The 17,129-nt window shown below is 43.9% G+C and overlaps 1 protein-coding gene across 2 annotated transcripts in view; it reads right to left on the bottom strand.

Annotated features, from left to right (window-relative positions):
• Window positions 1-17,129, bottom strand: part of WNT9A (Wnt family member 9A) — a 118,206-nt gene that overhangs the window by 22,807 nt on the left and 78,270 nt on the right. For both annotated transcript variants that reach the window (XM_075214147.1, XM_075214148.1), the window contains one exon: window positions 1,225-1,484. In XM_075214147.1, the coding sequence (XP_075070248.1) occupies window positions 1,225-1,484 (260 nt within the window). The remainder of the gene's footprint in view (window positions 1-1,224; window positions 1,485-17,129) is intronic.

The raw sequence follows: 17,129 nt of genomic DNA, 5'->3' as shown, positions 1-17,129 counted from the left end.
TGGGCCACATAAAAAACTGAATTGTCTGCATTTTGCTATTTAATAAATTCCTTTATTTCCATAGCTTCTAACATATAGGTTCAGTGGCAATTTGCAGCCATCCAGCGGTAATTATACATATTGCGTATATCCCTACCGTTTCACAGCATTTTGAAGCCTCAGCAGAAAAGACTGAATTGCTTTATGATACTTACAAATCCTAGGTCTACCTGGTTATCTCAGTTTTCTCTATCAAAATATTTGAAAGCCCCAGCAAGACGCTGTCCTCATACTAATTGTGTGTATACCTGCTGTTCTCATACTATGGTTAAGGGGGGAGGTGCTTCTCTATCTAAGAGGCAGATAGTGACTGACAAATGCAGTGTGTGGATTGGTGAAAATCATAAAAAGGGAGGTGGCAGTGATGTCACAGTAACTCAAATGACTGCAGGCTCAGCTTTTTGACCTACATCAGATCCCATCAAGGACACTGTTCTAAAGATGTGGGAGGGCTCTAACAGAGGCGGAGGTATTACTTTACTTTTTAACCAAGCTGCAGGGGATGTCGGGGGGTAATGCTGAAAAATATATTTTAACTTCATGGTTCAACTTTTCAATTTTGGGGTGTATGTTGCTGCACTTTACAGAACTATGACTTGAAAACAGGTCCGGCTTATACACCAGACGGGGTCTGCACGGGGCAAGTGATGGGGGATGGGTTGGTTTGCAGGAGTAGTGTGGATCGGGGCAGGAAGAAACACAACATGTCCGCAGCAATCATACGTTTTGGAGGTAATAGAAACAATGAGCCTGACCAGAGTGCTCTAAATATTTACGTATGACTCAGTTCATAGCGGGTATAAAATATATATTAGTGACATCAGCTGCCAGTGGCTCTATAATTATCGGGATGTATAGATGGAGCACGCCACTTCTAAAGCATTCTTGCCAACTCTCCCGGAATGTCCGAGTCGGTCCCATAGACTCCCGGGAGAGCTGGCAAGTCTCCCGCATTTCGCTACTGTCTTCCCAAAATGACGCAATTAGTGGTGAATCGCTTCATTTTGGCCCAGCCCCCCGCAACGGCAATGACGTTTTGTCGCGGGGGGGCAGGGCCAAAATGACGCGAATGGCCGCGCCTCACCCCTCCGCCCTCCAGTCACGCTCCTCTCCCGGAAAGAACTTCGCAAAAGTAATTAAGTATGTTCTAAAGCACATCAAACTGACTGAAGTAACGGCCCTTACCTTGTTTCAGTAAACTGGTTCTGTATCGTCCCTCCAGGGTGCAGTTCCAGCGTTCAAAGTGGAATTGGTACTCGCACTCCTGGGCGCTCATGCTTATGGCCTCCATGAGGGTCTCCGCTACCCCGGGGTCTCGTCGGCACATCCTACGCTGCTTCCGCTCAAGCTTCAGTCGGTCACAGATTTTGTAATGCGCTTTCTCTGCTGCTCCCTCCGTTTCTGAGGTCAGGGGGAGAATTGTCAACGGTTCGTTCCCTGTCAGCCTGGAAAGTGAACGGAAATCAGATATTGAGAGGAGTAGATAAACCGCTCACAATGTTTAGTCGCTTACATTCTAAATATAAAGAGATAATTAGTCATTTTAGGGTTATATCTGTCAGCATCTGGTCTGGATCTTCCAGATATCTATCAGTTCAGCTGGAAAATCCTTCAGAAAATTCCTGCATCTAACGCTGGGTACAGACCTGTGCGATGATCGTGCAGATCACACAACAAACGGCCGTTTGGTCAGACATCGCAACTGTGTGTACACTCCCACGAACATGTATTATCGTACCAAAGCACAACGTATCTGTTTACTTGGCTTTCTAAACTTCCGAAAAATCACAAACAACAATGGAACAATTGTCGGGCAAATGTGTACGCACTCAGGACCAGCAGCGTAGGCTGATATCGGTACAGTGTACAGTCACCATCTCTTATGAGAGATGAAGATCACAGATAAACTGTATAGTGTGTACACATGAATTGGCTGCTCATCTGGACTTCCGATCGTAGGTAAAATCGCTACAGAAATGACATCTGAAGCAGATTACATTAGTGTGTACCCAGCTCCCAGCTCAGTGGCGGATCCGGGGGGGGGGGGGGGGGGGGCGATCGGGGCGATCGCCCACCCTAGCAGGGGCTTGTTGCCGGCGGCTGCACACTATGTGCAGATCCGTTCAGCAGAGAGAGTTAGGGAGAGAGTCCTGCCCAACTGCTCTGATTGACACAATCAGAGTAGTTGGGCAGGACTCTCTCCCTAACTCTCTCTGCTGAACGGATCTGCACATAGTGTGCAGCCGTCAGCAGCCTTAGGTGTCAAAAAGGGGGGCGGGGCTAAATCGCCCCCCCTAAATCGCCCCGGGTACAATTAACTTCTGGATCCGCCCCTGACCCAGCTTAACTGTGTTCCCTGTAAGATCCGACCTTTTAGATCAAACAGTCGGATCTATCAGAGTTTGCAGAATGCCAATTCGTACAAAGATCCGGCTTCTCATCCAGGGCACAGTATGTTTTAACAATTACATTTACAAGGCAAAATTAAAGCAAATATTTAACAACATTTATTTTCCTTTTTTAAATAAATAGAGTTTACTTAACGTTGACCTGTCACCTACATGCTGCCATTTAGGGGGCTGGACCACTTTGCATTCCGTCAGTGACATCACTGAGCCAATGTCGGACTAGTACTAGACGTATATTCATAACGCACCGGCTCTTAGACAATTGATAGACTGAATTTAATGAATATCAGAACACTAAGTAGCTGCCTCCATTGTGTGTGGACGACAAGTCAAGTTTTAAAGGAGATTTATTGTATATCCAACTTCCTCCAAAATATGTATTACATGTATTTTTTCACACTGACCAACCTACAACCTACCTTGCAAAGTTGTAACAGAAGTTGTATTTATTATATTTGGAATTAATCCCTATCCCATACTTGCCATCCGTTTTAAGTTCCCCTCCTGGATTTCACGGGGGAGATGTCGTGGGGCTGAGTGCGCGGGAGAGGTAGGATCAGCTTACCACATGAATCGCGTCATTAACAGGCATAATACAGTGGGAGGTGGGGCCAGGATGTCGTGATTCCCTCTCATTAAGCTCCCCCATGGAAGCAGGAAGGAGTCGGGAGTATACACCGCTCTCCCAAGAGTCTGGTAGACCTCCTAGAAATTCCGGAGTCTCCCAGACTCTCCCAGACTGGAAATAGAGCAACTATGCCCTATTTGCATCTATCACAACCATGGGAGGTATATTGACGCTATATTCTTTCCATTCAGGACAGACTCACCCATGTGGACTTAAAGTCTCAGATGTGAATGTAAACTTCTGGAGATAAGTATGGTATTTACTGGACATGAAGGCCTATGGGAGAATAGATGTGCTGGGGGTGAGTTATTCTCGAGCTTGGGAGTCCCATCATCTGTTAGTTGGGGAATAGGGTCGCCGGGCAGCACGGTGCCTCAGTGGTTAGCACTTCTGCCTCTCAGCACTGGGGTCATGAGTTCAATTCCTGACCATGACTTTATCTGTGAGGAGTTTGTATGTTCTCCCTGTGTTTGCGTGGGTTTCCTCCGGGTGCTCCGGTTTCCTCCCACACTCCAAAAACATACTAGTAGGTTAATTGGCTGTTATCAAATTGATCCTAGTCTGTGGGTGTCTGTGTTAGGGAATTTAGACTGTAAGCTCCAATGGGGCAGGGACTGATGTGAGTGAGTTCTCTGTACAGCGCTGCGGAATTAGTGGCGCTATATAAATAGATGATGACGATTCCAAATTTTTTTAAAAAAATTAATAATTGTTGTAGTCGATTGCAACAAACCAAAGCACCCAATTCATACCTAGGAGAAACTGTAACTATTATTCCGCATATGAGAAGACGGCGCAATGCGTTTAATTAGCAGGTATCACATGATTTATTATCTGATAAACACAATGTTTTATAAGCAGCTGCTCCGGGCTGCCAGAGACTGACAAACTATCACATTGTCGCACTGCTAATTAAAGGCCCATTTTGTATTATTATAATATTTGTCTGCAGTCATGTTATACCACCAGCCACTCAATAAACCGCGGCATTGTACGGCTGAACAAGAATTCACCGCTGACTGCTCCGAGGTCGCCTCGATGACTGCCCCATTACCCGGCTGGTGTAATATTCCTCCTACTTCTAATGAAGCTATACTGTAGACTTGTTCAGTCCGCACACAGACCCTCTGTTTCCCTGGCACACGGACAATAGGACATTTCTCAAGTTGGCATCTGCTCAACCATCTTGGAAACAGCGGCGAGTCTGTGTCACGGTATCAGAGCTTACAAATCAAGCACACCAGATAAAAAATTACGACGTTAAGAACAAAAGAATGATAATGATTACAATGAAAGATATCGCAATGCAAAGGATTTATAATCTGTGAGCAATTGTACATGTTACATTTTTGGAGAAGAGTCTCTGATCATAATGAATCTCCTGGAAACATGCCCGTAATTACTGTTAATATGCTTTATGTCATTCTGTCATGACACTTTAAATCAAAGTATTCCATCTTATCAGCTGTTAGCAGGGTATTAGGTGGATGGGTAAATCCTTTCCAAAAAACTATCTCGCTAGTCAGATGTGGTATGATGGTGGAACAAAGAGCCGATGGACTAGATGAGGTTCTGGAGAAGATTCTTCGCTTTCATACATGTCCAAAAACTGTCACACGTCTGATAAACACTGTGAGACCCGACTTTATCTTACACTCTACTGTGCAAAACATGGCTATTCCCAAATATGCGATATACACGTATGACTGAAAGGAAATCTATCACAGAACTGCTAGCAAAATAGTAATTCCATTATTGCAGTAATATTATAAATATTTTAATACTTTTATTCATCTAGATATCAAATGGAAGAATTAGCTATAAACGTGACCTGGCTGTAAGCTCTTCTGCTCGGAGCACAAGGCATCACCGTTGTTGGAATTATAATGAGGTAGTTTCTGGTGTCAGGTATTGTGACTGTAGCAACAAGTGAGGAATGCAATCAGACTAGTAATTGTCTTGGAAAAATTCTAAAGACAAGCATGTGCGGTGTGGGTACATAGATATATATACCAGGATGCACGCAATTCACAATAAGTAAATCAATAACTTGAAAAGCTGTGCATAGTCCATGATTCAAAAAACAGGATCCATAGCTGTTCAATAAACAAACAGACCAGCAGCAGCAATAAGAAAAATACAGAATTTAATACAAAGACATAGAGAGATAAATCACAACAGTATGTCACAGTTGTTCAACAACTATAGATCCATATATATATATATATATCTAATATATAAATGCTTAGTGGCGTCTGTCTGTGTGTGTGTGGAAAAAAAACAAACAAGTTGCAGCGCCACCTGCTGGGCAGAGTTATACACTGACCTACTAAATTCTTAGTGTGTGTGGGAAAAAAAATTCAAAATGGGCTGAAATTTGGTAGGGCTCAAACTCATTTTCATGAGGTAATTTTACCTCATGAACACACATGTGTAGAGGCGTGCGTTAGTGTGTTAGTGTGTGTGTGTGTGTGTGGAAAAAACTATTTTCTCAGAAAGGGCTCATCCAATTGACCTGAAATTTAGTATACTGACATTATTTGACAAAAAAATTAGAATAGTCAAGTCAGTTAACTTCCATCATCCCCCCTTCCCCCCGTGGGAGGGGTAGTAAAGGCTAAATTTACGAGTTGAGGGGTCAAACTCACTTTCGTGAGGTAATTTTACCTCATGAACACACATTAAAAAGGCCGCTTGCGTCGGGAAGTAACGATCTTCCCCTGAGGAGGCCTGGGCTAGGCCCAAATGCATGACAAGAACCTTTTTAAGACCTTAAGTATCTTGATTTGACTAGAATGCATGAGTATCGTGCACGGGTTAACTATATATATATATATATATATATATATATATATATATATATATATATATATACACACACACATACATACACACACACATATATATATATATATATATTATTATTATCATTTATTTGTTAGGCGCCACAAGGTATCCGCAGCGCCGCACACAGTACTAACAGTAGACTATACAGGGTGAAACCATACAGAACAATGAACAAAAAGTACCAATACTTCAGAAACTCCGGGTAGTCATATGCAGTAAAGACGGAGCGGAAGAACAGGTATGGAGACAGGAGGGGAGGGGGCCCTGCTCATACGAGCTTACATCCTAAGGGAGGGTAAACAGACCAGGCACAAGAGGAGCCAGTTGAGGCAAGAGGAGAGAAGGGAGGACGAGCTAAAGGGAGGAGATGGGGGTTAAGTAGATGGTTGGTAGGCTTTGATGAAGAGGTGAGTTTTGAGTGCATATATATATATATATATATATATATATATATATATATATATATATATATATATATATTTATTTATATATATATATATATATATATATATATATATATATATATATATATATATTTATATTTATTATTATAATATGGAGTGGATTATATTTTATTGCTTGTCAGAGCAACTTAGATTGTATTAACTCCAGGGGGTAAATGTATCATAGTGCGGGTTGTACAAGTTGCCGGAAATCGTCGAGATGACCGCTTAAATTTAAAGCGGCGCTGCCTTGTAAATTTCCCTTTACAAAGCAGCGCCGCTTTAAATTTAAGTGGTGATCTCGACGATTTCCGGCAACTTGTACAACCTGCACTATGATACATTTACCCCCAGGACACTTCCTTACACAACTTTACAAGACAAACTAGTTTTCAGCTCAAATATGATACAAAGTATCAGCACAGAAGCAGCATTCTGTCTCCATGGAAACGGCCTCTCTCTCAGTATACTGTACAATGTTGCTCTCCATTACTTATAAATCAGACCACACCACTGATATAGCGGCTCACACCCACTATGAGACAATGTAAGCTGAAATAACTGAGACCACATACTGCTTTCAGCAATGATGACCAACATCTTACCAGCACTGACATGTAGTCACAAAGGTACGCTATAATAAGTGCATGAAAAGAAATCTTCCAATGCGGTAATTTATCTGTGCAGCAGTATTATCCCAAACAACTGTTAAGAGTAGCTGTTGTCTACAAGCGTGGAGGCAGCCATTTTGTGGGTTGTACCAAACTTCTTGGGTGAATGAATTAATACTCTACATTCATTTATTAACAAGTTCAGTGTACTCCCAAAGTGTCTCAGCGATGTCACATCTTCCTGATTAGCTGCATTATCACAAATTGTTGAGGCAGGTATTTTGTGGGATGAGAATGTCTCAGTAATGTCGTTGGTTCCTTCCTCATGAAATCATAGGCTGAATATTACTTTGACAAAGAAAATCCCCCCTCCACTACATGCTGTAACGGGCACACAGGAATCAGCAGTTACTCTGACAGGATTATAGCATATCCCCAAACAAAACCAAATGCTATCCCATTCCCAGATTTAAAGATTACCCCTCCATTAACCCCTTCCCACATTCATTGCTGGTATTAAGGAAATGCTATAAACTGCATAACTGGGATGTTTTCTTACTTTATACCACAACCTTCTCTTAACTTAACTTAATATAAATAATAAAAGACACTGAGACTTGTATAAGTGGAGAAGAAGGTCACAGTTTATTAAATTATATCGTGGAAGAGAAAGTGCCTGTGGGACAGCTAAACCGACTGGTATCTGAACCAAGCGTGGACGGCTAACGGCCCAACTCCACTTAGCACGGAACAAATCTTTAACTGCTTGGCCGGCGCTAAAGCTGGCGTCCGCTGCGTATACCCCCTCTAGACTCACAATGGCGAGCCTTATAGCAATCAGCGACAACGCCATATGACCCAGCCGCTGATCGCAGTGCCTTCCTACCAACCAACTGTGCCTGCTCTGTGGCAGTGAAAGAAGATTAAAACCATACTTGCCTACTTTTGAAGGCAGCTGTCCAGGAGGGGGTCAGTCAAGGGGGCGTGGCAACGCGTACTGCGCCGTTAGGACCACCCCATTCCAACAACGGAGATGACTGGATCCGGGATGTTTGCCTGCTTTCTCGGGAGTCCGGGAGAGTGAGGCCGGACGTGTGACAAACAGGGACCTATATAGGGCACTCCCTCATTCCTTCTAATTGGCCGCCCTGGGATGATGAAGCATTAACTCCTTGAAGTTCAGTTTTACAGATATAATCACACATATATGGGTTAAAGCGCTTTCATCTATATGGGACTCTCTTGTCATTATGATTTGGTTTTATGCCTTGGAATGTAACACGATGTCCACATTACAAATAAACTGTAAATAAAGTTGTTTTTGTTTTCATATTTCTCTCTGTATTAGTTTGGAGTCCACCGAGTGTCTACAATAGCGCTGTTATTGCTCCATTAGTCTGACTCTGGCTATAGACAGCACTGCGTATTGCTTACAGCACAGTAACAAGCCATTAAGAGCGAGGAATAAATGGGACAGAAAGAAGAACAGCAGCTCTAACAGAAGAAGCCTTTACTCCAACAATAAAACAGTAACAACTGAACTGAGACAAAAGTGTATCTGATTAAATAAAATAGAAATAGTAACCTCCTAAAGGTTATGTCAAAACACAAATCTAAATTATACACAAATTTAATGATATTGTCCATTTAAACAGTGAAAGTTCTAAAAAAACAAAAACATTTTTAATACAGATGGATCACTTTTTATTTGAAAGGCGCTATCATACACCTGTCATGTGGTGCTTTGTCTACTGTACAATGTAATGACACATCAACTACAGCTATGGGGTGTTGGGCTGTACAAAATGTCCCAACCAACCATGTTCCATCTGTACAACTGTGGCAGTTCTTCCACATTCTAAATCAGTAATTTCGACACTGCAATTTTCCTGAGATTTTGAGACTCACATCACTGTTCTGTGCTGCTGGGGTCCGTGCTCCTTCCACTATATAACTCTCAATCTGTGGCTTCCTGCTGCCTCCATTCCCCTCCTCACATCATGTCACTGCCCCTGTCACATGCAGCCCTGTCCTCACTAACACATCACTCATCTCCTGACATACTCTGTGCTGCTGGGGAGACCCTGCTCCTTCCACTATATAACTCTCAGTCTGTGGCTTCCTGCTGCCTCCATTCCCCTCCTCACATCATGTCACTGCCCCTGTCACATGCAGCCCTGTCCTCACTAACACATCACTAATCTCCTGGTATACTCTGTGCTGATGGGGACCCTGCTCCTTCCTCTATATAACTCTCAGTCTGTGGCTTCCTGCTGCCTCCATTCCCCTCCTCACATCATGTCACTGCCCCTGTCACATGCAGCCCTGCCCTCACTAACACATCACTCATCCCCTGATATACTCTGTGCTGCTGGGGGACCCTGCTCCTTCCTCTATATAACTCTCAGTCTGTGGCTTCCGGCTGCCTCCATTCCCCTCCTCACATCATGTCACTGCCCCTGTCACATGCAGCCCTGTCCTCACTAACACATCACTCATCTCCTGATATACTCTGTGCTGCGGGGGACCCTGCTCCTTCCACTATATAACTCTCAGTCTGTGGCTTCCTGCTGCCTCCATTCCCCTCCTCACATCATGTCACTGGCCCTGTCACATGCAGCCCTGTCCTCACTAACACATCACTCATCTCCTGATATACTCTGTGCTGCGGGGGACCCTGCTCCTTCCACTATATAACTCTCAGTCTGTGGCTTCCTGCTGCCTCCATTCCCCTCCTCACATCATGTCACTGCCCCTGTCACATGCAGCCCTGTCCTCACTAACAAAATGACACAAGTGATTAGTTCACTTATATTGAGGTGGTCCCAGTAATTCTGGGAGCCCACCTCTGATCTAAAGCATAAGGAGCAACCTGTCCAGCTGCCAGGGAACTACAAGTTTCAGCATACTTGCTGGGCCTTCACTGAAGGGCCACAAATTGCCTCAGCTTGGTATGAACCTCATGAAACTGAACACAGTCCTTTACAATAACAAAGCGTTACTGAGCCCCATCACAACTGCTGGGAGTTGCCTTTTGGCCAGGAGTTAAGAATAAACTTTGGATTACAGGGGTGTAAGGAGAGGGGCTGAGTCCGTCCATCTCTCCATCACTGCTGTGCTGTGTAAGAGAAGAACACAGCGGAGGTGAGTGATGTAGAACTCCACAGTTACACCATGACAGCTTTGCTGAAATATTACATTCCTCAGGCTCCGATCTTGGCCTTTGCTGGGTCTTTCTGTTTAAAAGGAGCCTTTTTCTAACAAATCTGACTTAATCCTTACATGACTGTGCGAGGTTTGCCAGCTTCTCTGCTAAACCAAGGTTTCCTTCTGAACTGTCCGGGCGCTTTCAGAACATTCTCTGGGTCAAGAGTTCAAGCTCCTAAAATTTGTATTTTTACCTATAGATGTTACCATCATGTGCTACTTCATACCAGCAAAACCTGAGAGTGATATCTACTGATTAAACCGAAAAGGTTCATAAAATTAAAGCCACAAATTGATTTTATTGGTATCGGACTAAGGGGTCTATTTATGACCCTTCGTTTTTTTCTGTAGAAACTTTTCAATCCTCATCGCATAGATGCGGATTGAAAAGTTTCTCATATGTATTAAAAATCAACACAGGAACAGCCGTTCCGAAAAACGGCTGCTCCTGTGAAGTCTTACACTTACCTTGCACTGGATTCTTCTCTTTTCCTCCCTCTGCGGTCCCTCTTTCAATCCCTGTGCGCATGCGCCGACCGGTAAACTCGGGCATGCGCACAGAGATCCGTGTCTGCAGGAACCTGAAGCATGTGATGGAGGGATCATGTGATCCCTCCACACGTGCGCTGTGCAGCTCTGCTCGTCAGAGCAGCACTGTTTTCAGTGTAATGTTTTACATATGTTAATGTACGCCAGCTTCAGAGGGCGCCAGCTTCAGAGGGCGCCAGCTTCAGAGGGCGCCAGCTTCAGAGGGCGCCAGCTTCAGAGGGCGTACATTAACAAGTAAAAAAAGAGAAATACTTCACCTGCCAGTCTTTAATACATAGCGTTACTGAGCACTCCCCGTACATTGTTATGGGGAGTGCTCAGAAAAACGCTAATGGGTGCAAAGGAGCAGATATCTCCGATATCTGCTGCTATGCTAGATTAATACATAAGGATTTTAACGGTAAAGCCCCGAAAAACTTTAATAAATAGACCCCTAATTGAGAAGATAATAATAAGAAAAGGCTGCAGGTTTAACGAAGATTACTGAAATAAATAAAAGTGATATTTCTGTAACATACATAGACCTAAAGGGATAGGTTTTTGCTATGAAGCAATAACCCTGTTACATATATTATTTTTAAAATGGAACCGTCACCCATGCAGCCGAACAGGGAACATAAATCAGGTGGTGCAGATTTCTGTGATTATTTTTGGAGGAATTCAGTTTATTATTCCCGGTATCCTCACATGCAAAAAAAAATCTGTGAATTTCAGTTTTAATGAATATACCAGAAAAACTGTAGAACTCCATATAATTTGGTGTTTATCTTGCTTATTATAAACAGAGAGAATTTCAGGGGACAGGATCCCAGGAGAGGGTCGGGGTGCCGGGATATAGTGTCAGGGGAGAGAGAAGAGGGGATTTTATACTATGATCTCCTAAGTAATAGAGAGGGGGTAACTTTCTATTTCTTACCAAACCTTACTACTATCTCCTTCATTATCTAGATCATGTTTCCAATGTTACATAAAGCCGGTCTATTTGTGGAATTTACCCTAATTCCTTATATTATTCAAGAGCAATTCGTCCCCCCAGTTGGAGTATTCCGACAGTTAGAGCCCCACCACTGTCAGGAACGCCAGGGAAAAGGGAGAGAAAGTGTGATATTTGGGCACGCCTATAGGAGTTGTGGAGCCTTATGGGTATAACGGAGAAACTGAAAAGGAAACAGATTTTTTATTTACCACTAAATTGTCTGGTCAAATTATCATGCCCTGATCACAGACTACAAAAAGGACAGGGGAGTGTACTAAAACTGTTATTATTTGCTAAATATTCCTGATATCTGGTAGACTACATCAGGGAGGGTTACAAAGTATTCCTCTAAGCCTGATAATTAGGGGGATAAAGTAATGTGACACTACAAGTGATCCGACCATGCAGCTGGGATAGTTTGGGCATCACTGAAGCTGCAGCATCCAGCAGTATTATGGACTCTCTCCCTCTCTCTCCAGGGAGGTACAGGGATCAGAGTACAGAGTGAATGGTTTACCAGCGGTATGACAGTGTCTTCAATGCGTCAACCACATGGAAATTTTGGAGACCAGATATTGTGCGCCTGGAGGCCACAGGGGGAGATCGTAAGGGGCTGGGTCTATTGTATTTGCAGTGTAATAGCAAGTTGATTCCCTCCAAGAAAACTCATATTATAATTTTACTCTTCAAGCCCAAAGAGCAATCATTTGAAGAAAGTCGTATGTGGGAAATACGCTGCAACAAATGTAATCCTAGTCATACTTATCCGCTGTCCTGGAATGTCCGAGAGACTCGTGAGTATCGGGGAGTCCTGCCAGAGTACTCTACCAAACCCCACCTCATTTTCTTACAAAGGTGGCCGAGCCATGAAAGCGCATATCATGTTGTCACCCCCCCCCCTTCACACACACCCCCTTCCACCTTCCTACTTGTCTTTCGGACCTCACCTCCAAAGGCCATAAGTAGGCAAGTGCGAGCTAAGTCAAAGTAATGTACCTGTAAGAACAACAAAATAACTGTCTAGGTCCCAATAAATATGTTTTTGTACAAAAGAAACCTTGTTATGTATAAAAAATGCCTGTGACCCTCTGTTTTGTGGTGGGCTACTGTATAGAAACATCTGGCAAACCATCTCTCTCCAGAGGATACCGAGTAGAACTAGTGATTCCTGAAAGAGAATAATGACGCCCAAAAAAAAAATCAGCACAAAAAAAATCTACCTAATAGGTAAAATCAGCATGAAGCAATAAACCATACAACATAATACAAATGCCACAGGGAACTAATAAGCAGATTCCTGAGAAACAACTTAATTTACGTTTCCACAGTAGAGACTGAGGGGAAAACCTCTGAAATGCGTGAAAACACAACATAACTGAGCTGAGAGGTGGGGTAAAGCGAGCAGGTACACAGTAGTGGGCAAGCATTCCCAGACGACACCTCCACACACCCTAGGGCTCTAGAGATGGTGTCTATCTGTGGTAGTGGGCTTCTCCAATACCAGGGGCAAAGTACTATTCTGAGAGAAAAAGAAGTGCTGAAGAACATTCTTGTCAACTGGATGTAGCTCATGCGGAGATATCTAACAAGATGGCCTAGTTACGATATGCAACAGGAACAGGCAAATCCAGACACTACATAAATTGGGGGTCTCCTTCAACGGATTTAGAATCATATCGACTCTGTCTAAAGGGAAACCCCCAGCAATATCTCACACCAACCTTCTGCAACACATGTTACTGGCTTAAGGTTCCGTCTCTACGAAGGCGGAGGGGGCTAAGCATAGGCAAACCGAAGGGGGGGGGGGGGGTTCTAGTGCCTGGAAACCCCCCTTCCAAGCCTAACTGAGGTGGCTGGACCCTGCCCCTGCTTCACACGGCTCTGATTGAAAAGGGAGCGCTGCGTGCACCTAACAGTAGTGCACGCAGCATTGCCCATGTATATTATGGGGATAGGAAGAGTTGGAGAGCAGCCAAGCACTGTCTAATATTATAGCCACACCCCCATGCATGCTGGTCATGCCCACTGCTGGCGTGGAGTGGAAACCCCCCTCTACAAATCCTGCGTTTGCCCCTGCTAAGCTACCACATAACTGAAACTTGACTCAATTTCAAGAGGAGGCATTGTGAGAAAAGCTCCAGAACACCGTTATATTAATATAATTTCATGATGACATCTTATGGCCTTCCCCCCAGATCAAGGGTGAACATGACCTATAATGTCACGTTAGCAGAAGGTCCATGCTGTAGGAGCCTTCTCCCACTGACGTAGGTTAGTCAACTCTAGGTAAGTGGTGAAGACACCAGGAAAAGTTGACTATATGGAACGAGTCAGCAGAGGTTTCCTTATTCCCATCCTATTCCATTACCTGCACACAGGTGCCACTGGTGCGAGGTGTACTTTAAAGATATTTGATTAAACATGTTTAATACTCTACTATTACATTGCAAACTATGATAAAAGTCTACAATAAGTGTGAAAATTGGATATCAGAAATTAAGAAAATAATATGCTGGAAGCAATTATATCCAGATATCATCTATGTGTTGTCTCCGTGGTCATTGGGAATCAAAGACGCATTGAAAATGGCAGCGTGAGTTACTTTTTAATACTTTGTCTAGTGAGCAAGTTTGACTGCGGAGTTCGAAGTCTCGTGACTGCTGGTAAATCTGTGTCTGTTACCTGTATTTCTTTCATGTATTAACATTAATTTCTGCAGCTTGAGACAGTTCTTAAAAGCAAAACTTCTATAGTAATTCAGTGATACATAATTGAAAAAACACTGGATTATTAAAGGGAGAAAAAAAAAAGCCCTGTGTTGTTTCAGAAAGTTCAAAACTGACTGTTCCCTTTCTCTGCCAATTCGTCTCCTCAATAACAGTCCACAGAAGTTGTAATTTATATTTAAACCCACTGTCTGTGCTAACGACGCGAGCAAACGGAGGAGTCAGGTCTGCAGATACACGATGCTGCTTTTGTGAATTGAATAGAAGCCCAGTTGGAAGAAGACATCGTACTCATTCGTACGGTTGGCGGGCAGGTAACGGATACATTTAATGTCACAGTCCGCTACAGCACCATCGCACCGTCTCCGATTCCTTCATTAAGGAAACTTTGTCAGTTGATACACAAACTTTTTTTCGGGGGGGGGGGAGGATTTGGAAACTGGAGCCCTATTAAAAGAGACAATGGGGGTTTTTCGGAGTGAAAGGACTTCATCCTGTACATTAAGGGGGTACTGGTGGCGATCAGGACCGACAAGCGGAATTTGTGGCCTTGATACAACTTCTTGGGGCCCCTCTCCTAGCCGCCGAAGGGGGTGTGGCCACACCAGGTCAGTGGGTCCTCCCACTACACGAAACGAGCACATGCTCCGCCCACTCGGTGCCCTTGGTGGCGATAGCACTGCTATAAGATTAGGCAGGTGTCGCTGACATTAGCTTGGGGCAGTATGTGTACCGCCGCAATAGTTGTTCTGTTATCGCCATTTCAAGATAGAAACAGCAGAAGAAAACTAACTAATAAAATAATGCTTCATAGCAACGAGATATTAATGAAAAAATTGCGGATTCTTTTTATCGCTGCTATAAGTAAAATTAAATCATCACAATGGACGCTTGTTAATTTATTAACTTTAGCGCGTCCCCCAATGTGAGCAATGGATCCTGTCTCCGGCTCTGACGAGATTGGTTCACACTAACACTGAAGTTGTCAGACCCCTCCCCAGTGAATCTCCCATTAAAACAAATGGGACTTTGACAACGCTGAACATGGCCTGTACGAGCATAGGATCTCCTGCATGGGACCACTAAATGCGTCGGGTGGATCAGGTGAATTGCCTGAACACAGGTAAGTAATTTGATATTTTATTTTATATCTCACTTAATTTCAAATAAAATCACATTAATAGTTTTGAATGTACTTAGTCTTTAAAAATAGATATCTATAAAATGGTAATATCCATAGTTTACATCAATATTACTAAATATTATCCATTTTACTGTTAGGCCCACGACCACCAAGATGAGCTTTTAGAACAGTTAGAGTAGAGATCTTCACCTTTAGCAGCCACCTTTTCCGTAGAGCTTTATATGCTCACAGGTAGTTAGATGCCCCCAGGACTTATGCTCAGAGTAGTAAAAGTTAATCAAAGATGGCCGTAGCGCAGGTGGAATGGGCGGCACTAGCCCAGACTGGAGCGGGTGATCAGAGGCAGGCCGAGGTCAGAGGTCTGTAGCGAAACAGCGAAGTCCAGAATACAAGCCAAAGGTCAGGGTCACAGGCAAACAGCGAAGTCCAGAATACAAGCGGAAGAGTCAGGGTCACAGGCAAACAGCGAAGTCCAGAATACAAGCCAAAGGTCAGGGTCACAGGCAAACAGCGAAGTCCAGAATACAAGCGAAAGAGTCAGGGTCACAGGCAAACAGCGAAGTCCAGAATACAAGCCAAAGGTCAGGGTCACAGGCAAACAGGCAAGGTGCAAGGTACAGGCAAAGGTCACAACGGAAGATCAGGTAGACAGGAAACCAACAGCAGGTCAGCAATAGTACAGGACTGGGAACGCTATAACCGGCAGGGAGGCTAAGCCCTCCCTGTCTTAAATACTGAAAAGGACCAATCAGCAGGAAGATGTGGGATACAGTAATTGGCCCCCAGGAGTAGATTGATTAATGGGCTAATTAGCTCCACAGGTGTTTAGGGCGCATGCGCCCGGCTTTCAGCATTGCCATGACACGACGCTGACCTAGAGTGACGTCCCTGCCATTTTCCTGACAACGGCCGGGGCACAGGAAACAGAAGTGACGTCCCAGCCGTTGTAATGAGAACAGCGGGACGCAGATAGGAACGAGCGGCGGCTCCCCGTCGCTCGTAACATTTACTTGTGAATTCATTGATTTAAAGCAGGTCTGTCACCATGATTACAAGATTTACCACAAAATGGCTGACTCCAACGTGTGTAGGCCATGGGTCCACGAGAAGGTAAACCATACATCCCATCTGTCACAGTTCAGGTCCAGCAGTTCTGATCTGAGGGGACAATCATCCTGACCGTCAGGAATTTTCTTGTCTCGGTAGATGTGTCCCGCGTACCTGGCATTGGAAAGACCAGCAATCCTGAGGTGTTTTAAGAGGAGAGATCAGGAGTTGGGGTCACTAGTAGTTCTGGTCGTTGGCCATGCCCACTGGCTGGGGTGACCAAGCCCCATTTTGCTGCACACAAACTAATGTCCCAATTTACAAACTGAAAATACGGGGGAATATGAAAAAACAAAAACATCTTTCGCACCATTGAGTCATGTTGGAAGTATTTCTGTGAGGCAGCACCGCTTTAAACCAGTTTACTAGCTGATAGTGACTGCATTGTCACGAATACTGAAATCGGCTCACAAAATGGCCGCCTCCACCGTGCGGAGTTAAGTG

This window comes from Mixophyes fleayi, chromosome 5, assembly GCF_038048845.1.
Source record: "Mixophyes fleayi isolate aMixFle1 chromosome 5, aMixFle1.hap1, whole genome shotgun sequence".
Lineage (NCBI taxonomy): Eukaryota > Metazoa > Chordata > Amphibia > Anura > Limnodynastidae > Mixophyes > Mixophyes fleayi.
The sequence above is the reverse complement of the archived record's forward strand: the minus strand, read 5'-3'. Positions and strand labels throughout refer to the sequence as shown.